Here is a 24,323-nt window from a genome sequence, read left to right on the forward strand (position 1 = left end):
AAGAGGTCTCTGGTAGAAGGTTACAGTTTCCCTCCTCCTTTCTGTCCACTTAGCACTGAAATCGATAGGTTGTAGGGTTACTTGAAAGACGTGCTTTCTTTGAGGTAAGCTTTTAAGATGAGCACATTACATAGTCAGGAAAGGATCCCTGATACACAGAGTATTGGTCCAGTTTTAAAAAGCCATTGGTAGAAGGGTTGTTGGGTAAACTTGAAAAAAACATTTTAGCTGGAAAGTAATAATGTTAATGCAAAATCCTGCATTGAGGCTAAACACACACACACACACACACACACACACACTGCTGAGGGCTGAGAAGGGAGCCATGACTCATGGCCATTAACAAAGGCTGGAAAACTTCCAAACTGGGGAATCAGGATGCTATGTAGCCCACATCCCACTTATTAACTTATCAGAATGATATTGGCAAGGAGCTAGCTATGGTTAATATAGGGAGGGGAGGACAGAAGATTATCTTCAGTCTTAAAGGACTGTTCTCAGCAAGGAGCAGGTTTCTTTGTTGTTTCAGAAGACAGCATTAACTACTTAGGAATTCTAGGAAGGCTTGTTTCAATTTAATACAGAATGAAAGTTCCACCAATTAGGACTTTTCCACTGGTGGAGCTGCCTCACTGAGTGGGGGCCACCTTTCCAGGGACAAGTTTAAGCAGAAGATTGTGGCTGTCTGGTAAGCATGCATTAGAGAGGGCGATGCATCATGAGGCAGGACCAGAGGCATTTTCTGGCCCCTTCCCACACGAAAATCCCGTTTTCTTTTAACAGAAGAATCTTCTGGGTATTAATGCACATACAGCTGTGTGATGCTACATTCAAACCTCATTAACATAGAGACCCACACAGAGAGGGAGTCACTTCATTTCACAGCTGTTGACATGAAGCAATTGTTTGGAAAGGATGAAAAATGGGATGTCCAGAGCGAAGGATTGTCTTCAAATACAATGTTTATCCAATGCTCCCCTAGAGGTTCAATTCTCTACTAACCTCACACTTACATCAGGGATTAGATGTTATAAACAGAATTTCTTGAAGGACTCAAAACATGGCATTGAAGCCCTCTGGGGTTCTAGAGTTTCTTGAGAGTATCATGGACCAGTTTATAGAGACAACATAGGTGTTCAGCACATAGTGGCTAAGGCCTGGGTGTGAATCCTGGCTCTGCTCATGACCTGTGTGGTCTGGAAGGAGCAACATAAACTCTCTGGGTCCCAATTTCCTCATTATAAAGTTGCATTCATCAGTGCGGGCTCTGACAATGATGACAATGAACTACCAGATCAAGCCAGGAAGGTGACACACTGCAGTTCTAGGTAGTTTATTGCTCTAAACAATTTGAGACCATCCCAATTTATGTCCAGTCTGCAGTCCTAGAAACATGTGGTTTTTTTCGTGCCTATAACCTTGTATAAAGTAATCTGATCAACTTTATGGAGTGCTTATTATAGGGAATTAACAAGTGACCCAGGAAGGGTCAGTCAGGCCTTGTCCTTACATAGCCAACATTTTAAGAAAAATAAAATATTTTAACATAAAGTATGATATATTTTGATATGTGCCAACTCATGAGTATTTAAGTATTTAAATACCATCCCTAAATTCTTTCCAAAGAGCCCCAATGCTAATTAGGTTATGGCATGATAAGAACCTGCACCGTGTTTGCGTTCCCAAGAATGACTGTTTTCGTATCAGTGCACAAGTGTTAATCTCGGCTTACAAGCTGGGAAACAGAAATGGTTTTGTAGAACACAGCCAGATAGTATGAGCTTTACTCTAAAAGACATTTATTCCCAGTTGCAGTTGAAAAAGCATAATGTAGAAAATGAGAAGCTATCTCAAATAATAATAATAATAATAATAATAATAATAATAATAATAAAAAATATCTAGAACAACCCAAACTTACAGCTTTGTAGTTTGTAGGACACCTTGACAAATATTACTTTACTTGTGTCTCAAAACCATGCTGTAAGGGGGGGATTAATCTCCCGATAGGAAGAGAAAACAAAGGCTCTGAGTAGCTAAGAGGCCTGTTCCAGATTATAGAGCACATGTGTCAAACACACGGCCCGCGGGCCAAATCCAGCCCGCCAGGCCTTGCAATGTGGCCCGCACCGCGCTGTCATCACTGCACTCCGCTGTCAGTTTATGACATTGTCAGTTTATGACTGTTCAGTAAACCATTCGGCCCGCGATTTAGGCTGGATTTTAGATTTTGGCCCCTTCTCTGATTGAGTTCGACACCCCTATTATAGAGGTAACAGACACCAGAGATGGAATTTTTAACCCTGATTTCATTACTTAAAAAGAAAACTCATCAAATTAAGTATGAAAAAATGAAGTCAGTACCTGCAATGACGTAGTAGTTTTCCATCAGACATTCTCATTCAAAGTCAACGTGGCTTTATTCAAGTGAGCCTGCCTGGAATCCATACCCACTTCTGGCCACGGCCCTTTGTTTATCGGAGGAGCCCCTTCCCAGCCCTCTCCGTCCACGTGGTTCAGGTGGAGCTCAAACCCTCTCCAGGCATGTGACCAAGGCCTGGTTAGTCACCCCCCTCCCGTCTTTGTGATTAGCTCAGGGCAGATAAGTGATCCAAACCAGGCTGATCTGAACCAATGGGACTCAATCCTGGGACTGCTGGGGGAACTCTTAGAAAGATAAACCCTCTCTCTTACAGGTTCAAGTTTAGCAGGACTTGAACTTGACACTCCTCTCCTGTAGAGAAAACCTGTTTGGGTAAGGAGCTAGCCCAGAAGACAGCAGAGCCCGAGGGGAAGGCATACCGGGATCAGGACTGTGTGTACTCCGCAGTGAAGTGACTCAAATACATGCCCTTTTGTGCTTTAACATCTTGAGTGGGTTTCTCATTTACTTGCAAGCACCCAAAAGAGTCCCTACTAATATGTTACCTTAGTCATCTATAAACGAAATTAACTCAGACAGCACTGCATAATTGGCCCTGTTTCCTCTAGACATGAAAAACAACAACAACCCTCGCTTTTTTTTTTATATACCAAGAAAAGAAAAGGAAGAGGGAGAAGGAGAATAAGAGAATTTTTCCCTACCCTTGAAAAAAATTTAGCAAGGTCAGATTATACCAGCCAAAGCTCTGCCCTGTGAACCCCCAGACTGGACTGAATATAATGAGAAGCATTCCGAAAAGTTAACAAGTGGAAAAATGGCCTGGTGTGCCTCTTTGTGAAGAAGCCTAAGGCGCCGTGAAATATCACAAGGTCAATGCCGCTGAAACAGGGCTTTTTAAAGACTGTCAGATTTCTTATTTATTCCGTTGAAAATAGGATCTTTTCTACTGATTAAAAGGAAAAAAAACACCCATGGTCTGGTTTTAATTGGAAACATTCACCTTGGCGAAGGCCCAGCTCATAGAGGGAAGGGGAGACATCAGAGCTTCCCTAGCGAAATGACCGGTGGTGTTATAGTCTGCCCAGCATCTGTCTGAGCAAGCCGCTGGCCACCTCATTTGCCTCACTGATGGGTTTGATAGAGAATAAAAGAACCAAGATTTTTAAGATCAGCATCAAAACCTAAAATACCTCCTACTTCTTCCCATTATTTTTTTTTAAGACCAATGAACATGCCAATGTGGCCTGAAGGACACTCATCCTATAGGGATTTCCAACCCCAGGTTGTCACAGGGAGAGCAATGTATATGTTGAGAAAAGGCAATTAATTGCCCACATTCGTAAACAAGGTGTACAACCATCAGGTTTGTTTCAAGGATGAGAGCAAAGTTTTTCACTTCTGCCTGGGGAAGTAGATGGCTGGTGGTCTAGTTCCTGGCCCGAAATCCGGGCACAGAGATCATCAACATCCCAAGGTACCTCTGAAGCTGGCGTATCAGCTTGTCAATGTGACAGGATGTCAAATGGGGAGTTCCTAACGGAAGAGCTTACTGAGCTTATTCTTTTAACCTTCTTTTTTTTGGTTATATATTATCTGTCTGTGCTTAGTATCATAAGTTGGCCTTTGCACCTTCATAGAAGAAAAGGTTAAAGTCACAGACAGGCTAAGCCTTTCTGAGTAGTGATTAAAATCTAAATTAAAAAACAGCCACTAACTTATGGGCATTAAAAATAATCTGATAAAACAAAGGAATAAGAAACCTTGTGTAGTTGGTGGGGAAACAATCACTTAAAATGCTGTTGCTCTTAACACAGTTGGGCTGTTTTTAAGCAGGTAGGTCCTCAGAGAGCAAAGAACCATAGGGAGCAGGCCTAAGCCATCAGAAGGACACCCCCTCAGGGCTCTCAGATTGGAGAAGGTGCAGGTTGGGCTGAGGGACCCACTTCCTCCCGTGCACGAATTTCATGCACCAGGCCCTTAGTTAAAATGTAAAGAGGAAAATTCCAATTCCATTTTCAATATACATTCAAAGCCCAGATCACACCAGAACAAAAATGATTGTGCTTATAGAACGGATAGCCCTCTGATAGTTTTGGCATTAGCTGGCCCTATGATGGATCAGGACCTTTGAATTAGGGGCTGAGAGTCATATGTGCTAGTCATATCATCTAAACATGGAGTGATTTATGGTTTGAAATATACTTTCACATGAATCATCCTATCTGACACATTCAAACCCGAGAGGCAGGCATTACCTACATTTTAAAGTCAAGGAAACGGAAGTCCAGAGAAACCACATGACTTGGTACAGGTCACAGAGCCAGAGAGGACCCAAATCAGAGCACCAACCGAAGCATCCACTAAAGATACAGCATCCATTGTTTGGAGAATCCCATAAGCAAGAACTTCTCTGTAAATGCAGCAACCCCAGACCTTCACAAACACAGGGGAAGGGCAGAGGTTCTACCAGGAGGTGCAGGATGGGTTGGCACCAAAAGCATCAACAAATAACCACTGTAGTTCTGGGTTTCCTGGTAGTTAACCATGAGCTGATTCAGTAAGTTTCCACAACTAGTGATTTTATGCTCGATCTGCTCACTGTGCCTATATAAGTGTGATCTATTAGAGCATGGGGGAAGTTAGTTTGTTGAACTGTTATTAAACATTTTATATCATTGTAAACAGGGCAGCCCACAGGGCATCAGGACCATGGAGGTAGCAGGGCTGGAGTGCTGGCTCTGAGTGTACTGGTGGTGAGGCCAAGCACTCACCCACCGGGGCTTCCTCCAGTACAGAACGAGCGGCTGTGAGGGTTAACTAAAACACCGCACTTGGAACCCCAGACACGGACCTGGCCAGGGCAGGACTTCTATATGGCTGTTTCCATTTCTCTTCCTCTGACAATATCAAAAGAATGAATATTTGGCCCAGCCGGCGGCGTGGCTCAGTGGTTGAGTGTTGATCTATAACCAGGTCACAGTTCTATCTTGGTTGTGGCAGATGACTGGGTTGCAGGCTTGATCACCAGTGTGGGGCATGCAAGAGGCAGCCGATCAATGATTCTTACTACTGATGTTTCTCTCTCTCTCTCCCTCTCCCTTGCTCCTGAAACAATAAAAAATATTTTTAAAAAAGAATGAATATTTGTAGAACTAATATAATATGTAAAATGCTTTCAAATAAAGGAGAAACTGATCTAGTCATACCTATTAAGTTGTACTGTTTGGATGAGAAAATACTAGACTTTGAACTGAATCAGCTTTCTATGATTTAGAAGCAATTTAGACAAAACCTTTGTAGAGCCTCACATACTGCTTCCAGCAAGTTCTAATTTGGTTTCTTGTGAGCTCTGCTCCCTGGACCAAGTCAGGGAATTTCCCAGTCTCCTTGCCTTTAAAATATGGCTCATGCCTGCTTTCAGAGTTGTGCTCATCAGATAGGGCCACGACCCCAGCGATATTAATATTTTCATTTAGATGAGAGTGTTCAAAGCACAAGGACCTTTACATTATGAATTTCCTCATGAATATTAAGCCAAAGGTTGTGCAAAAATATGTATTTCTCTTCCTTTTAGAAGTCTTTTTATTTTTATTTTGTGAAAACAGAGGCATTAGTTCATTTTCCATAAATATTTTCTATAAACAGAGGCCTTCTCCAAATGGTTTGCACCATTTCCATAAGTTTGAAAATGTGGTCTCTAAATTTTATTAATCCCATTACTCTTCTTTAGTATTCATTGTCCCCCTACCCTCATTAGTATCCATTTTAAGAGTGCTTTGATTTCTCCTAAATATCATTCAAGAATATTTCTAAAGATTGAGATTAGGCGGTAAGGACTGGAAGTATTTTTCCTCCTTCTGATATTTCCCCCATATTTTCATTCACTATCTCATCCCCACAGCACTCGACTTAAAAGCTGATCTGCCACGTGCTGCATGCACATCAATGGTTATGCGGGATATACCTTGTTTGTGCTAAAATGAGATAACAGATGTGAAACTATTTTGGAAGTTTAAAAGCTCTAGGTATTATTATATAACTGTGAGTGCAACATTTATTTATTAGGTGTATGGAAATAGGGGGACATTTCAGAACTTCTGAGCTAATGTGTCCAATTTAGAATTACAGGCTCAAAAAGCTATGTTTTAGCATAATAGGAAACCCACTGTTTAGATGTGTTTATATCGTTACTCTCAGTGGTTTAAAAAATGCTATTAGTACTAAACTCAATTTTGCTTCTCACATATTCATCTAAGATAATTTGAGGCAGAATACTGCTTTTATCAGAATAAAAGCAAACAACAGCCACAACATTTGCAAAGCCCTTGTATTCCCAAACAGCTATTTTTCATATTGGCTTAAATGGAAAACAAGTAATTAAACGTCACTCCGTTGTTACTTTAAAAAAATATTTGCCAACAAAGGAACTTAATAAGTGGAATGGACATCAACTTTGTCTTAATTTAACTGTCAGCATTGTGTTTCCAAGTGAAGCAAAGCATTTTCAAACATTTGATCAGCAGCCCTTAAGAAGGCAAAACTCCCATGAATGACTGCAGCCACTAAAAGCACAGGCTTCTCACCTACGGCTGGAATTCCAGATCATCCAGATCATCCAGATCACTCCAGATCACTCCAGTGGAGGCTCAGATAGGCATTGCAAGCAGGTCAAACTCAGGGCGGTGAGTGTGACATGCTTGCAGTAGAGTGTTTCCTGATAACGAATCTGTCTTGATGATTCTCTTTAATTGCATTTCCCTGTCCATTAGCAACAGGAGAGAAACTCTGAAGATGGACTTCAGGGACTTAGGAACAGACTGGGTAGGCCAGTGGTCGGCAAACTCATGAGTCAACAGAGCCAAATATCAACAGCACAACGATTGAAATTTCTTTTGAGAGCCAAATTCTTTAAACTTAAACTTCTTCTAACGCCACTTCTTCAAAATAGATTTGCCCAGGCATTTTGTGGAAGAGCCACATTCAAGGGGCCAAAGAACCACATGTGGCTGGCGAGCCACAGTTTGCCGACCACGGATCTAGGCTATTCAAAAGGTACTACTGGCCCAGCTTGTGACTCTCATAAAGAAAGGAAGGGAGAAATTTTGCTAGTGCACCCCGAGAGTTCATACATAGGCGGAAGAGTAATTAATTTCCTCTTTGGAAAAGCTGTACCATGTGGAGAAATTTCATCAATTATATGAGCAGCTGAGATGGGTGATTCTGTTCCTGAAGTTGACACAGTCAATAAGAGCTAATGTTCATCAACGCACAACCCTCCTTTACCCAGCAGAGGGAAGGGTTTGGAAAACACCCCGTTTGCATTAATACATAAAGACTACATGGTTCAAGATCAAAACCCACCATGTCTCTGAAATGCTGTCTTTAGAGAGATTTAACCACCGATGTGATCCACAAATTCTAACAAGTAGCAGGAAATATACGAACAGCTTTCAGGAAAAAAACCTCTCAGACTCGTTATTTAAAAGAACTTCAGTGAAAACAGTAATAAGGATTACAAAACAACACGTAATAAGAGGGAAAGGGAAATTATTCTTTTCTTGTCTCTCCTACATTTTCCATCTTCCTTCAATAAAGGATTCTCCACAATCCCAACATTGTCATTCCTTGCACAAAGAACTCTGAGAACAATTCAGAATTGAGAGAGCTAAAAGGATACACAATATATCAGGCCTCCCTTTTTTTTCCTGGGGCATTAGCAGGCAGAATAGCCATAGTTTCCAGAACATTCTCTTCACATTTTTCTTTTGTGAGTAGCAGCATAGAACGTTTGCCAAAGGCTTTTAAAAAACAGAATCTCACCAAACAGTTGAGAAAAATATTTAACAACCAAGGCAAAGCAATTACAGTCAAATTTTCACCTTGGAATTTTCATCTCAGGTGTTAGAGGCAGAGAGAAACCTTTCAACACATCAGTCTGAACCTAGAATGAGGATGAAAAGGGTCGAATCTGCCGATCGTTGTCAACAAATCCATATCTTTGAATCGCAGGGCTACACGGCAGGGCTAGCTGTCCACATAAATGTGCATTTAAAAACAGCATCACTGTTTGGCTACCGCTCACTCTTGTCTCAGAGCGTCCATTTGAGGACAGGTCAGACCTGGACGTCTACACCAAAACAGGGAAAGGTCTGAACGCGACAGATCTCTCTTTTCAGTAATTAAGTGTCGGGCAGCGTCGTCATTTTCAGCTACTCAACTTCACAACGTGAGATGATGCAACTAGGAGTCCCAATAGAACACTTCTATGCAGACGTGTAAACTTGGGAGGAAATTGACAACACTATCGGAATTAACACTTTCCCCTGATTTCTGCTCCGTCATCCAGCCCATTTACATGTTCTCCTCTAGACCTTTATTATTCGTTTCATTATGATTTCATTCTTGCCCAGTAATTATTCCCTTTAGGGCAAAGACTTTCTGGATCCAATGAGAGCGGACATAATTTCTTCAGTCAAGATCAAAACCGAGCATCTGTGTATACCTCCCATTCCCAGGAAGGTCCGTTTCAATCTAGGTCAAGTGAGCAGGGAATGAAAGCGATGGCATACAACGGTCAAATTCCCACTGTTGTGGACCACAGGCATCGTTAGCTATCGCTCGGCGTTAGAATACATTTCGTGATACGGGTGAAAGGCAAAAGAACATTACCGAGGCATTTAAGTAACACCTTACCTGGGCCATCTGCCTCTCCAGTTTTGATCGGGGAATATCATCAAAGTAGTTTTCATTTCTTCTCCTCCTTGCATCGCCCTGCATGATAATGTGAGGAACGTCTAGGGAGCCACCAGTGGTGTAAGTGCTTTGGCTAAGTGATGGAGACAACTGAGGAGGAGTGTGATTACCACTGGGTTCCTGAATGGAAATACATCATGAAGTAAATACCACGTTTTGGCGGCTAACCTTTGGTTGCAAAATTGTGAAATACCGACAAGACACACTGTGGGGGTGGGGGGGGGTTCCTTTTTGAATCAACAGCCAAGGTGTGGGTGGCATCCCACCATCTTGTGAATGGCATGATCTGGTCAATACTTCTCCCCCCTCTAAGGATTTCAGGCCAAAGGGTTAGAGCAGCGTTTTTCAACCGCTGTTCCGCGGCACACTAGTGTGCTGCGAGATGTTGCCTGGTGTGCCGTAGGTGCAGACAAGACAAGAATTTTATAATTTTTCACTATTTTGTTTTCTTAATATTTCATAATAAAGTAATTATAAAATACTTTCTTTGTGTTTATTTGATTCCTATTCAAGAGAATTACTTTATATATAGTCAATATAGGCACAGAGTTAAATTTTTTAACATTTTCTAATGGTGGTGTGCCTCGTGATTTTTTTCATGAAACAAGTGTGCCTTTGCCCAAAAAAGGTTGAAAAACACTGGGTTAGAGTACAAAGAGTCAGGCTGTTTTCTCCAACCAGGACAGTGGGTGATCTCAGGAGAGAGGATGCAGAGGTCAGGCAACCTTGACACAACCATCCTCCAGTGGACAGTGTCCTCATCACGGTAGATGCCATGACGAGGAAGCTAAATGGGAACCACCGGGGCTTGATCCTCCATCAATCGGTGGTCTGGCAGCCAGTTGAGGAAGAGGACACAGTACAGAAACAGAGCCTGTCACACGTGCAGACGGCAGGGCAGTGCACAGAATGACTTTCAAAGGCAGAGGTGACTTAAGCTGGGGAAAACTGGTTGGAAGTAAGATAAGAGCGGGTGGACAGCTGGGCTCTAGTGTTTGCAAGGAAGAGGAGGATTGGAGGGTGCTGATTCCCTGGCTCCCCGAAGGTTCTGGACCGCCTTTGATAAATGAAGGTTCTGCATTTTTTCTTGGGGATCTCTACTGTTCTCCTGAATCACCTTCAGGGAGTCAGAGGGATGGGTGCAGAAGGGAGGGGAAAGAGAGTCGAGTAAGCAGCAGGGAATGCCTCTTCTAAGCAGTCATTCCAGGAGGGCTATCCTGATGGTGCCTACATCTTTCTCCCTCTTTGTGCAGCAAAATGAGGATAAGACAATCATCTCTCTCTAGCCTTATTTTCCTCCCCATTTATTTGAAGCGCCTCTTATTGAGGGAGAAAAATAGGTCCTAATTCTACTTTCACTGCTCCCAAAGCCCTCAACTAGCCTCCGAATGTCCCAACTAGTCTCCCAATTGCCCCAATAATCACTTTTCCTAAGGGCTCCCTCCTGGAGCCAATTCTCTTTCATTTCCCAAAATCTTTGTGCATTTTCTTCTTTAAAACGGAATCAGACTCAAATCTTTCGTTCTTTCATTCTTTTTTTTTTTTTTAAACAAAATCCAATAGCTTTTATTGTTTAAAGTATTACATGCCTCCTTTCCCCCCCAATTAACTGACCCCCTTCCTCCTCATCTTAAAACTTAACAGCTCCTCTCCTGCCCGACCCTCTGCCCGGCTGCCGGTGGTTATGCTGTTGGCTGAAATTCACTGATAAGAGGCATTCTGCTGCATCGCATCGCTGGCCGTTCTGCTGAAGTGCACACTGTGTGCATCGGTTAGAATCACTCCCTTTTCTGATGCTTGCAGAAAGGCAGTCAGAGGCACGCAAGTGCAGGAGCAGATACAGAGCATGGACTTGGAACTCCCCAATTGCTCATGGACAGCCCAACTTTTGGATGAATTTTAGAAAAGTTCCTGGAGGCCTCAGATACCCGGTGAATATGGGCTGCCCCTCCCCTCCATTTCGCGTGGCAGTCCTCTCCCTCATTTGCTCTTCCTCTAGGGCCTCCTTGTCCTCCTTCCCTTCCTGCTATAGTCCTCCCTGCCTCCTGTGGGGTTTCTCTCTAGTTGTGCTGCCCCATAATTCTAAACTACTGCTGAAATAGTTTATTAAATATTTAGTTCTAGCTTCTCTCACCTTAATGTTTGAAGCGGGCAAGGCTGGGCAATATTTACTTCATAAAAGACTGAAGACCCTAAGGTCTTAATTTCAAATTGACCTTCACTTAGCTGTGGCCTCTGATCCATTTTCTTTCTTTCAGTGGGTTTGAGGAGTCTGACAGAAATCTCACTTCCTCCCTCTTGGTGTAAATGGGAGTGTGGGATGGCAGTCGTGGGGGGATGGGTTCTTTAAAGGTGGGGGTTTGGCTGATGTGCATCTAAATCTCAAAAATACATATTTAACCAATCGAGGGGGGGAAAAAAAATCTTGTCTTATGAAACACAATCAGAAGCGAGATTGTTTTTCGGGTGGGAAAGGGACGCTGTGTGCAGCACAGCCCGCACTTCCTGACGCACTGCTTCCGTCATGTCATGTTCGTGCCCCACGTTAAGTTTGGGGGCCAGGAGTGGAGAAAACGGGCATATCCTGAGCACTTACCCTGAGGGTGATGGAGCGAGGGGGCTTCTGGGGCGGGTCCTCGTGCAGCCTGTCTCCCAGTGACGCCAAAATACGTTTCCTGTGGCCGATCAAACTGATTTTTAAAACCTGAAACGACACACATTTGGGTGATTTCATTGGAGAAAAATGACTTCTGCACGTTCTAAGAGATGAAGGAACGGAACGAGATTTGTACAGAGCTACCTCTGCCCCGGGACAGATGTGAAGCCAGTGTGAGCCTTCGAGTCCAGGAAGGTAGAAGGGCCATGGAGAAAGTGGTGGGGGGAGGAGGAGAAAGCGGAGACGGTCCCCCTCCGCTCAGGCTGTCCCAGGCCCAGCCTCTACTTGGCAGCCACAAGACCTCTCAAAAGGCAAGCCGAGTTGTCTCCCCAACCAGCTGGACTCTCTGATTGCTTGCTGTTGCTTTTAAAATAAAAGCTCAGTCCTGACTGCTTCCAGGCCCAACAGGGCTGGCTGCCCACTGCCTGTGTTGTGTCCCTGCTTCTCTCCCTTCCATTCAGGATGCTCAGTCACACCGGTTTCTCTGTTCCTTGAACGTCTGATACACATCCTCGCCTTGGGGCCTCTACCCTGTTTGTCCATCTGTCTAGAAGGCCCCTGAGAGGTCACATGACACCTCTCACCCCTCTGGGCACTGCTCACGTGTGTATCTCCTCACAGAGGCCCCCCACACCTCCTCAGGAAAGCACTGTGACCTCAGCCCCATCACACTCTATTCTATCCTGGGTCTCCCCACCCCTCTTTTAATATATTTTCATTGATTTCAAAGAGAGGAGAGGAAAAGAGAGATAAAAACACCAGTGATGACAGAGAATCATCAGCTGGCTGCCCCCTACTGGGAATTGGTCCGGCAACTTGGGCACGTGCCCTGACTGGGAATCAAACATGACCTCCTGTTCATAGGTCAGCACTCAACCACTGAGCCACATCGGCTGGGCTGTGTCGCCTTTTGCTCATTCTCTGAAATAACTTTATTTCCAGGGTTAGCGTTTCTGTGCCCCTCTCCCCCAGGTAAGCTTCCTGAGAGCAGGTTCCTTGTGTGTCTTTATGCCTTATTTTCCAAACTCCTAAAGCAATGCCTGAAATAATAGGGGCTCCCAGAACAGGAGAGAATGTATAATATGTTAACATATTAATGTATAATATGTAACGTAGGGTTACAATCAAGCACTGTGACTTGGGGGACTCACGGTCTCCCCTGGATAGGATTTTAAGTCCGACAGAGCTGCAAAGGACACCTTAGAGAAGAGATGACACAGGGAACTCAGACTTGAAAACTCTCAGTCCCTACCCTTCCTGCAGCTTTGCACATGCTGCCCTTTCTATTGTTCCAACACTCCTATCTGGAAGGGCTTCTTCTTGCTTTATAGATGAGGAGACCGAGGCTCAAAGTGGTTCAGAGTGTTAGAGAGTAGGAATTTCTGAGCACTCCGGAGAGGCTGTGGACTATGCCCCAGATAGGTTTGTCATGGCTGACACCAGGCCAGGCCTTGAGATACAGTTTCATGGCCCCTTCCCCTTGCACCTCAAAATAGCCTTGCAAGATAGAACGGTTCAGCTTTCTAAAGAACAGGATAACCCTGTAAACAACATGGCCGTCAATAGCATGGGCCTGACATTATTTGGGAAAAACTGTTTTGTCTTGGGTTGCTTACTCTGCAAAAACAGGATGTGGTTCATGTGCTTAAAAGGTGGTCTTGCACAAAGGGTCGGGGCTGCCCTCTGATCTCCCTGTCTGGAAGGCAGTATAGCCGCCAGCCAGCAATAAAGGCTCCCTAAATTTTAATTTGGTTCGGACTCCAGTGGTCTTTACTCGCGTTCACTCCACAAGAGTTGCCCATCCAAGGGCTAGTGTGAGGTGGCTCTGGGATTTGAATCACGTTGGCTGATTCCAAAGCTTGTAAATTGCAAAGCTTGGGCATATCTCCCAACATGAATACAACATGTAGATGCATTCACAAAAATGTATTTCCCCTGTCCCTGCCCACGTGATGTTCCAGGATATAACAACTCATTTTTGGTAACTAGTTCCCAAAGTAACTAGTTTCTTAAAAATCTGTCCTCTCTTTTCAGGTTTTCAGGCGGGAGGAGTGAGCATGTCTTTGGGCATTTCATCCTATGCTAACCTTGAATTTATATTTGCCTTGTTGTCACTGCGCTTATTGGCTTTTCTGCCTACATTTATTTAGATTTTAAAGTAGCACTTAAATTCGAATGTCCACGTACTCACACATACCACTGATTTTTATAAACCTCCCAGGCTGATGAGTCCTGTTCTTTGCTGTTTGTTTGCATAAAGCAGGTCCTCCTCTCAGAGATCACGTTAGTCCACGTTCTCTGCACCCTCTCCTCCTCCCGCACAACTGCTGAAGGGGCGCTGAAAAAACTGCTCCCAATACAAACGAATAAAAATTGCCCACAATATTCCAGATATAAGGGAACCATGGCTCTCCATGTGAGCAGGATACAATTTTCTGCTTTAAACCCCCTTGAAATCGCATCTGAGGTAGGGGTAAGTAGGGACAAAAGCATACCCTGGCTGTAAAACCTCTTAATTTTGTCATAGCTGATAGTTCGAAGCTCTTTGATCATAGAAAGACGGTTTGAATGATTTCTCCCTAAATTACTTATCTTACAGTTGTCCATGCAGAAGCCCATCTGCCATGCGCTGCCCACTCACAAAGCCCTGTGTACTCTGCCTGCATTCGTATTAGTCAGCCTGGCATTTCGCTACCTGGAGGAGCTTGGCAGTTTCTGCAAATCTGGAATTTGACCATAAACTCCTTCTTCCAGATGATTTATAAATATGCTAAGTGTGGCTCCAATGCTGCTTACTTGTAGGCAATGCTGTTTATACAATCCAGGGAAATGCCTTTAAAATATTCTTGCATTGATTCTTTCTTTCTTTTTTTTCTTTTTAAGCATCAAGATAAAAGAATCTCCCAATTTCAGAAACTCTTTTCAAATGTATTTTGTAAATCTAAAACACTACATTTTTTTTATTTCCTTTTATTCTTATTTTCCATTACTTTGCCAAAGACTTCTATTAAATATAAATTCATTCCATCAAATCCCCACCGCCTTTCTCCCAGTAGGAAACTGGATCTGATGCTGATGGTGCTACCCCGAGCTCCTGAGTCCTGCTAAAAAACGCTTTTCATAGTAATGCAGATGTTCAAAATTATTTTGACAAGTAAGGGACACTAAACAACAAAAAACTGGTAAAACCGAGCTGGTGCAACCATCTTTGCTGATTCTACTTTACTCTCCCAGCTCAACTGTGAGCAAGTGACATGACTCCTGCGGTCTCTGTTCTCTCACCTGTAAAGTGAGAACTTTCATGTCAATCTCAAGTGTTGGTGGGAAGATGAAGTTCTAAGCATAACCAGCACAGTGCTGGGCACAGAGAAATGCAACCTTCCTGGTGTTCTTATCCTAGCTAATGGACCTTGAGGATGCACAGAAATTCTCACCCATTAAACAGAGACTTGGTCGTTTTCATAGTTAGTCATGTCAAACAAATTCACTGGTGTTTTTCATGAAGAGGAGTGGCTAACCTTGGAAAAGCAGTGATAGGAACGGATCTAGTTTCTAGCTGTTAGTTTAATTCTGGACCTAATCTAAAAGAATGCATGTTATTCTACACACACCATTTATTCTCTGATAGGAGGTACTCTGAGCCATTCACTGGAGCTCCATTGCTGTCTACCCAGAACTACGCAGAACTACCCAGAAGAGGATGGATGGATGGGTGAATAGATAGAATAAAAAATTTACAGTGATAATTCATATCAAGAACATTTGAGTAACTTTCCTTATTTATTAGAAATAATCCCATATCACAGATGATAATGATAACTATTATCCTCTGAACATTTGCTATGTTCTAGTTCTATGTTCTAATTGTGCTAGAAACTGTGCCAAGTGCATTATATATGTGTATAAACTTCTCAATCTTTAAAAAAATAAACATTATTATTCCCATTTTAGAGATGCAATACCTGAGACCCACGGACACTAAGCACCTTGTCTGAGGCCACACTGCTAATAGCACTATGGCTAGGATTTGCACCTGATTTGCACCTGACTTCCCCACTCACTATGCTCTTCTTCTAGGTATTAACTTCTATGCCTTAGCTCTGTGGTCGGCAAACTGCAGCTCGCAAGCCACATGTGGCTTTTTGGCCCCTTGAGTGTGGCTCTTCCACAAAATACCACAGCCTGAGCGAATCTATTTTGAAGAAGTGGCATTGGAAGAAGTTTAAGTTTAAAAGATTTGGCTCTCAAAAGAAATTTCAATGGTTGTACTGTTGATATTTGGCTCTGTTGACTAATGAGTTTGCCGACCACTGCCTTAGCTACACTATTGTTTTATAACATGACTTGTGATGGTGCTTTTTGTTTTGGGTTGTCAAGTTCAAAACATTTATACTGGGTCTTGACCTTCTGGAAAACATTAAAATTATACAGCTTTAATCTTGGACGAGGCTTACAGCAGTGTTAAAGCTAGGTCAAAGGAGCCCAGGCAGTTACCCTATAGAGCTCCCTTTGAAATGCCTACACAGGTGTCCCCCGCTTTTTGAAAATTCGCCCTATGCCACTTGGCTTTCAACAGACCTACATTAGTTTCTATCTGTTGCTAAGTGAAAGAAATCTGAAGAGGATGTTTACTTTTACGTGAAAAGGTGAAAATGGGAAAAAGTATTCAGTGTTTGTTTTGCATTATGGAGGCAGCTGCACCCTGAGCAGCGAGAGAGGCCCCCAAGCTCCTTCGGTGGGAACCACACTCAGCATCTCAGCACCAACCGCCACAGCTTTGAGCTGTCTGTGCGCATCTGGGCTTTATCTCCGTTAATTTTGTGCATCTGTTAGCCAGATGTGTCCTAAGGTAATTTCTTCTTTGCTTTAAGCCACTTAAGGCTTAAGAAAGGTCTCATGGGAATGTTCTACTTTCTGATAGTGGGGGAAATCTGTGTAGACAAAGACCAGACCATCCTCATCAACCCAAGATTCAATCCAAGTTGACTAATAGTAGAGTGGTAGGAAGGGTGACATTTGGCTTCAAAACTTCCAAGTCAGTGGTATGGAATCCAATCAGCAAGACAACAACAGAGGGTATTCCAAAGAAAGATAGTCATTATGGGAAAGTCAAGTCCAAAGGCCATTGGGTTTGCCTTGAGTGAGATCAGCTTAACATCTGATAATTATTGTAAGTGATAGGGAAGTAGTGAAATCCTACCACTCCAGGCACCATGACAGATGTCCAGTCAATTTACAAATAGTTTTCAAAACACCAGAGCAATGGTTACTGTGGCAGAGAAAAATTCTGTACGATTTTCATTAGTGTTTGGTGAAAGTTAACTCTATGTACAAGGACCCAATGGGAGTAAAAAGTAAAGTAATGGCAACATATAGGGGATTTAGTTTTTCTAAGATATTAACACAATTCAGTTAAACTAAAAAACAATATTAACTTTCTGCCACCAATTATTTGGAGAATTCAAAGGAAAAACATGGAGAAATTGGGCACAAATAACTACAGTGTCAAACCATTAGCTAAGGAAAAATTATTATACACATGAGCGTAAGCATGTGCCCAGTTCCAATAGATAAGAAATAAAAGTTATGGCATGTTTCCTTAGTGGGTTTTTACTACAACTCTCATAAAAAAGGCAAGGAATATTGAAACAATACAGGTCTGCTGAATATTGGTATCCACTCATCAAAGGAGTAGCTACCTCTACAAATTTTCTCCACTGTCAGTTAAAAGGAGACATTCAGAAACAGCCCTGCAAATCCCAGCAAGAGGAGAATAACTGTGCTGAGTGACAATGCCATACTATTTTGTCACTTTCATTTATGTTTCTGGGCTTAGCTGTGGGAATTCTGCTAGACAATATGATGACCCTACCCCTGCAATGAACAGCTCACATCAGAATGTATGTCCTAGCAATACCGAAAGTCAGTGCAGCTGGACTTCTTTTTTATTCCCTTTAAAATGTAATGTGCCACAAATTAAACATGTTAAATTTAAGGTGATGTACATGAAGCATGATTTCCTCCCCACCTGCTTTAAAAAAATTAAACAATGTTTTGATTATAAGAACAATACTGCTTTCCCATCGTAGAGACAGAAAAATAAATGAGAACAAGGTATCCATAGGCCATTTGCATTTAGGTTTATTTCCTTTCATTTTGTCCCCACGATTATGTTTTGTAGTGGCCATAATGTAAGTACAATTTTCGCCCAATGTGAAAGCGAAAGAACTTTCTTGCATATTCAACTCTCAGTAGACGTTTTAAGTAACTCCATATTACCATATTATTGCTTTAGAGAAGCACTTCATAATTCACTAACCATTCCCCTTATTGTTGGAGATGTAGTTTGTGATTCCTTTTTGGATATCAAACATTCCATGTCCTTACAAATATCCTATCCCCCTTCAATTTCCATTTTCATTGCCATGTTTGCATAGGCACGATACGAAAATCACCAACGAAAACTGCAAGTGCGTATACATCATGCAGAAAAGTCATGTAGCGACAGTCTGTCCCCATGTTCTGCATGAAATCGCAACCCATTTATTACCGGCTGGGCCAAGTCCCTCCAGGGACAATGGCAAGTCCACGTTATCTTCCTCAATGTCACACGGTGCATTTGTTATGCTTTGGGGTTCAGATTTAGCGGGCAGACGTGAAATAACACATGTAGCTGGAATACCCCAGGGATTACACATGCAGCATCACTGAGCACACGAGCGATTCTAGTTATCATGGTGCCTTCTCATTTCTGTGTTTTTGTGTAGGGAGAGATTTATTTATTTATTTATTTATTAAATTTTATTTAAAAATATATTTTATTGATTTTTTACAGAGAGGAAGAGAGAGGGATAGAGAGTCAGAAACATTGATGAGAGAGAATAATCGATCAGCTGCCTCCTACACACCCCCTACTGGGGATGTGCCCACAACCAAGGTACATGCCCTTGACCGGAACTGAACCTGGGACCCTTCAGTCCGCAGGATATCGCTCTATCTACTGAGCCAAACCGGTTTTGGCAGGGAGAGATTTTTACTTTGTTTTTATTTAAATAGTCTTTAGGATGAAATGGCTTCGTCTGCATTCCAAATCCCCCTTCCATTTTAAGGGGGTACACTGTTCCCCTCTCCCCTTTCTAGATACTTGCTGACTAAGGACAGCAGCTCCCTAACAAAATCTTGACAGCTTGCCTGGCTTCAGAGCAGCCTCTTGATCTAAAATCTACCCACAGATATGTATAAAACAGCACATTAAATAACAAAGACACTGTTCAAAATTTTGCTGGTAGGGGTATTCAAAGATAAAGTAAGAAAGTTTTAAGTTTCTGTTATACCTAAGAGAGAAATAATGCCTTAGTTCAGGGCTTTATAATTCCCAGAGCAGCTTCCTACTCTTTTCATAGTTAATGTAAGGAGAGCTGCACAAACCTGCAAGTGTTCTGCGGATTCCTGGTGGTCTGGGATGCCCTGACCGGAAGTGGAGGTGGAAGTTTATCTGCTTTGTTCTCAGCTGCAGAACTAAAAATGTAGTTCAATGGGAAGGAGTCCCTCCTCCCTGGTTATCATTCCCAGACACTTTCCACCTGACAGCATCCAGGCAACAGGGCCAGTGTGCCATCGGATTTCCATTCCCGCCATTCCCGACACCCACGTTGGAAATGGCATTTGATTTCCGACTGTGACATTTTCTCTCTTATTTCTTGGAAAGTAATAATGCGTGCCGGCACTGCTATGGTGGAGAGAAGGACCTCGGAAGCAGAAGGTCAGGATATTGTGTTTTTTTTTTTCTTCTTCTTTCACTCTTCTTCTAGGGGAGTGATCTTTAACACCTTTGCATTGTGCTGTTCAAGGGTCAATGATAATCTCATTCAACAAACATTTATTGAATTTCTTTCACCTACGCAATCTGTGAGCCACAAAGAAGAAAAAATATTCAGTCCTCTGGAGCTCTCAATCCAGTAGTTGGGAAAATATTTTTAAAATTTTGTTTATATATTTCTATCTATCATTTGTCTGTCCATCCATCTATCCATCAGTCCACCCACCCACCTACCTACCTAACATCCATCCATCTATCCAAATATATATGTCTACTCAGCTACACAGATTAAAAAAGATTTCTGTTAACTAAAGCATTATATCTCTCTTAAGTATAACAGAAACGTACAAAACCTTCTTACTCTATCCTTGAATAACCCTAACCACAAAATTTTGAATAGTATCTTTGTTATTTAAATGTGCTATTTTATAGATATCTCTGGGTATCAGATCAAGATTTTAGATCAAGAACCAGTCCTGCCAAAACTGGTTTGGCTCAGTGGATAGAGCGTCAGCCTGAGGACTGAAAGGTCCCGGGTTGGATTCTGGTCAAGGGCATGTACCTTGGCTGCGGGCACCCAACCAATAGGAGTGTGCAAAAAATGAATATATAGATGTGTGCCAGAGGCAGCTGATCGATGATTCTCTCTCATTGATGTTTCTAATTCTCTATCACTCTTCCTCTCCGTAAAAAATAAATAAATAAATAAATAAACAAATCAATAAATCAATAAAATATATTAAAAAGAAAAAGAACCAGCCCTTTCTCCTATTAACTAAACTGTCTTTAACTTTAGCCAGTCTCCTCCATGTCTCCCACTGTGCCACACACATCCCTTTGGCCCACATATACAGCACCTCTGTACACTCTAAAGTGTCTGCGCCTCGTTTTCATTTAGGCTCTTGCAAGCATGAAATCAAGACCCATCTCAAGCCTTCCTTGCTCACCTTGGATCCCAGCAACCTCCTTCTCTGAATTTCTCTAGAATCCGACCGGACTATAAGCTCCAGAGGGTGAGATACAGGGTCACTGCATCATAGGGTCCTTCATAGCACCCAGCACACAAGTACATCATCAAGGGCCATCCCTGAATCTCAACCTTACATGTAAACAACAAATGAAATAGGAAGATGTCTCTGAAAGGCAGAGGTGAAAGTAAAAGAACACCGTATCCTATTTCTTTCCCTTTTGACTTAACAGTTTTCTTTTCCTTCTGAGCTTTGGTGCCTCGCTTTCTTGACATAGTCTTGCCGTGGGTGATGTAAGACTTCCTTACCTCCCATCTTTTCCTTTTATCTCGAATGCTTCATCTAAGGAAAAAAAAAAATCACTCTGACTAGATCGTCCCTGTTTTTTCTCTTCTACTATTACTTTTCCTTTTTTATATGTTTTTCTTTATTTTTATTGACTTCAGAAAGGAAGGGGGAGGGAGAGAGAGATAGAAACATCAACGATGAAAGAGAATCACTGATCGGCTGCCTCCTGCACCCTCCTCCCCCAAATGGGGATCAAACATGAAACCCAGGCATGTGCTTTGTCTGGGAATCGAACCAGTGACCTCTTGGTTCATGGATCGATGCTCAACCACTGAGCCACACCTGCTGGGCTGCTATTACTTTTCAAAGAACCTGTTATTAAATAATAATTTGTATGATAGATGCCATCAAAAGGCAACTGTGTTAACCTATGGGAAGGATCAGAGGTTTCAAGTTACACGGTTCTAGGGAGAGCAAAGGACAGTGGGAACGAGTGAGGGAGGGATCGGGGGATGTGTGCTTTCTGAGCATAGTCTGTTTCAATGAACAGGAAATACTAATTATGAGGAAATGAGAAAAATCTTTACATGGAAAGAGAGACCTTACTGGTATAATTGCCTCTGAGCACTTAAGGGTGCTGGAGGTAGAAAAGCCTTCTTTTGTAATCAAGGAGAATCATCAGTTTATTTGTAAAGCGCTCTGAATTACCTCTTGATGAAGGTACTAATTTTCTGATTATATTTTCACATAAACATTACTCCAGAAGATGAAAACAAATACAAACAAACCAACCAATCAGTTCCTAACCAATTTCCCTGTAAGTTACTTTTAAGTACAGCTTGCTTTAAATTTGGTTTTCATAGGAAAAAATTGGTTTGCACTGATCAATAACCCAATAGTTGGAATTACTAAAGGAAAATTTTGTTGCTAAAGAAAATGGGAAATATGTGCTACATCCCACACCTGAAGTTATTCTTGCAGATGTGATGATGGTCTGAAAATCTCTTTGCAGTATTATTAATACCTAAAAATGCTCTGCGGCTCCCGGCCGGTGTGGCTCAGTGGTTCAGCTTTTTCTCTGGCAAGAACCTCTTTGTCATCAGCCACTCTTCTTTCCCAACTTCAGTAGTCTCATTAAAAATAAGTTTTTGTTGAACTATATTCATTTCCTTTCCCTGACAGGGTTATTAGTATGAGATTGACTGGCCAGGAGAATGCCACAGTCGCTGTATTTGATTCCAATAAAGCAGTTGATGAGTTTTTTCATTATCTATAAGATGGGGGGCACTAGGAGAGAAGAATTAAGTGGAATCACAGCTGGTTGTCCATCTACACCAAGAGGCTTGATGGATGACACTGTTGCAGCCTGTAGGGGGACCAGTGATTGAATGCCACAGGGCTCTGGCCCTGGATTCTGCTCTATTTGATATTTTTATTAATGGCATCAAAGTAGACACCAGAGGAACGTTTATCAGATTTTTCAATGGCATAAAGCTGTGAAGGCTATTTAATATGGTAATGGGCCAATGCAAAAATTGAAAATTTCCTCTACAGGTTTAAAGGCCACGCTGATGAAATTTAAGAGGGAGAAAGGTAATGTCCTACATCAAGGTTCCAAAAAAAAAAAAAAAAATCAATTGTTCAAGTTCAAGGGAGAAGATATGGCTTTGCCACAGTTTATAGAGATATCTGAGTTCTTAGTTGGACACGAGAAGAGGTTTGGTGGAAAGAACGCAAGCTCCATGATTGAGCATCAACCTATGAACCAGGAGGTCATGGTTTGATTGTGGTTAGGGCACATGCCTGGGTTGTGGGCTTGATTCCCAGTGTGGGGCGTGCAGGAGGCAGCCGATCAGTGATTCTCTCTCATCACCGATGTTCCTCTCTCTCTCTTTCTATCTGAAATCAATTTTAAAAATGTTAAAAGAATGCAAGGTTAAGGTCAGAAGGGAAGGGAACACACACATTTAAAATGACTTTTCAAAACAAATAATCTCATTTCCCTTACTATTCAGTCTTAAAAGACTGGTAATCATCTCTATTTTAGAAATGAATAAACCGAGGCTCAGGAATTTTAGAAACTTGCCAAAATAGGTGGCAAAGCCAGGATTTGACTTCCAAAATCATGTTCTTTATGTTCATTGTGCCCAGAGCTACTGTGAGGTTCCAGTGAGACAATTTTAATGGAGGAGTCTAGCATGGTACCTGGCACACCTCCCCTATTCAAAAGTGGTTTGTCTATTCTCTGGGACTCCTATAGCTGTAAGGCTGTGTGATTATATCTAAATGACTGGTACTTTATTTATTACTAGAGGCCTGGTGCACAAATTTGTGCATGGGTGGAGTCCGGCAGGCCTGCCCCAATGGGGGCTTATCAGCCTCCACTGGGGGGGGACTGTGGGAGGTCAGCCATCCCCGTCCCCGGGGCTGGGGGGCCGATCAGGGGTGGGGCCACTGGGGAGAGGGGCAGCAGGCGGTTGGCCGGCTAGTCCTTCCCCGGATCTGGCTCATTGGCCAGTTGCAGTGAGTGCAGTGAGCGTCATAACAACCAGTCATTCTGGTTTTTCTGGTGTCCCGGTCACTGTTTTTTTTTTTTTTTTTTTTTTTTTTTTTTTTTTTTTTTATATATATAGATAGTAGGAGACCTGCAGTTCATTCTCTTTCCAAGTTTATCTATTAATACAACTACTAGAAATGATTCTGTCAATTTTTCTATATTCCTGTTACTCTTTCATCATTATTCCTAAAAGCTTAATTCCAGAAGAGGAAGCTCCAGCCAGGAAAAAGGAAGTGGGAAATTTGGGGGCAACCTGAAATCTCAGTCCGTAATGATTCCTGGATAATGAAAACTTTTTTTTCTTCTCCTTAAATTAAGGTAATTTCAAGGGCTGCATTAGTGGTTTAATGTTGCATATTTACATGAAAAAAAACTCAATTACCTTTAGATAATGAGGTGGTGCATATCTCCTTAGTATAATGATACGCATGTAGAATGTACAAAATTCAATGATTTAATTAGTGAATTTTATGGCTTAAATCCTTTTCCCTCTGTTGTTGTTGGAGTCTGTTATTTGACTTCCTCCAAAATATATGTATATATGTTATATATAAAATATGTTCATATGTATTATATAACATTTGGAATTCTTCCTAAACATGTATATATTTAGAAATATGTACTTAGAAATATATATATAAAAGTATATGTATTTAAGAAGAATTCCAAATGTTTTATAGTACGTAATATATATTCTTCCTAGATCTATAATCTATATAGTTAATATAAATATATGAATATTTAGGAAGAATTATAAATATTATATATAATCTATATAAAACTCTAATATGCAAATAGAGCAAACAGTGGAACAATCGAACAACCGTTCCTTATGACATGGTCTGACCACCAAAGGGCATGCACAAAACATGAGGGTGTCAGCCGTGGTGGGTGAGTGA

At 42.0% G+C, this 24,323-nt stretch overlaps 1 protein-coding gene across 21 annotated transcripts in view; it reads right to left on the reverse strand.

Moving 5' to 3' along the window:
- The window catches only part of ANKS1B (ankyrin repeat and sterile alpha motif domain containing 1B), a 774,190-nt gene that overhangs the window by 60,237 nt on the left and 689,630 nt on the right, over positions 1-24,323 (reverse strand). For 18 of the 21 annotated variants that reach the window (XM_084876364.1, XM_084876380.1, XM_084876382.1 and 15 more), the window contains 2 exons: positions 11,733-11,840; positions 9,077-9,256 (listed from right to left, as the gene is read on the reverse strand). In XM_084876364.1, the coding sequence (XP_084732490.1) occupies positions 9,077-9,256; positions 11,733-11,840 (288 nt within the window). The remainder of the gene's footprint in view (positions 1-9,076; positions 9,257-11,732; positions 11,841-24,323) is intronic. The other 3 variants (XM_084876368.1, XM_084876367.1, XM_084876366.1) reach the window with 1 other exon arrangement.

This window comes from Pipistrellus hanaki, assembly GCF_964339955.1.
Source record: "Pipistrellus hanaki genome assembly, chromosome: 3".
Taxonomy (NCBI): Eukaryota; Metazoa; Chordata; class Mammalia; order Chiroptera; family Vespertilionidae; genus Pipistrellus; species Pipistrellus hanaki.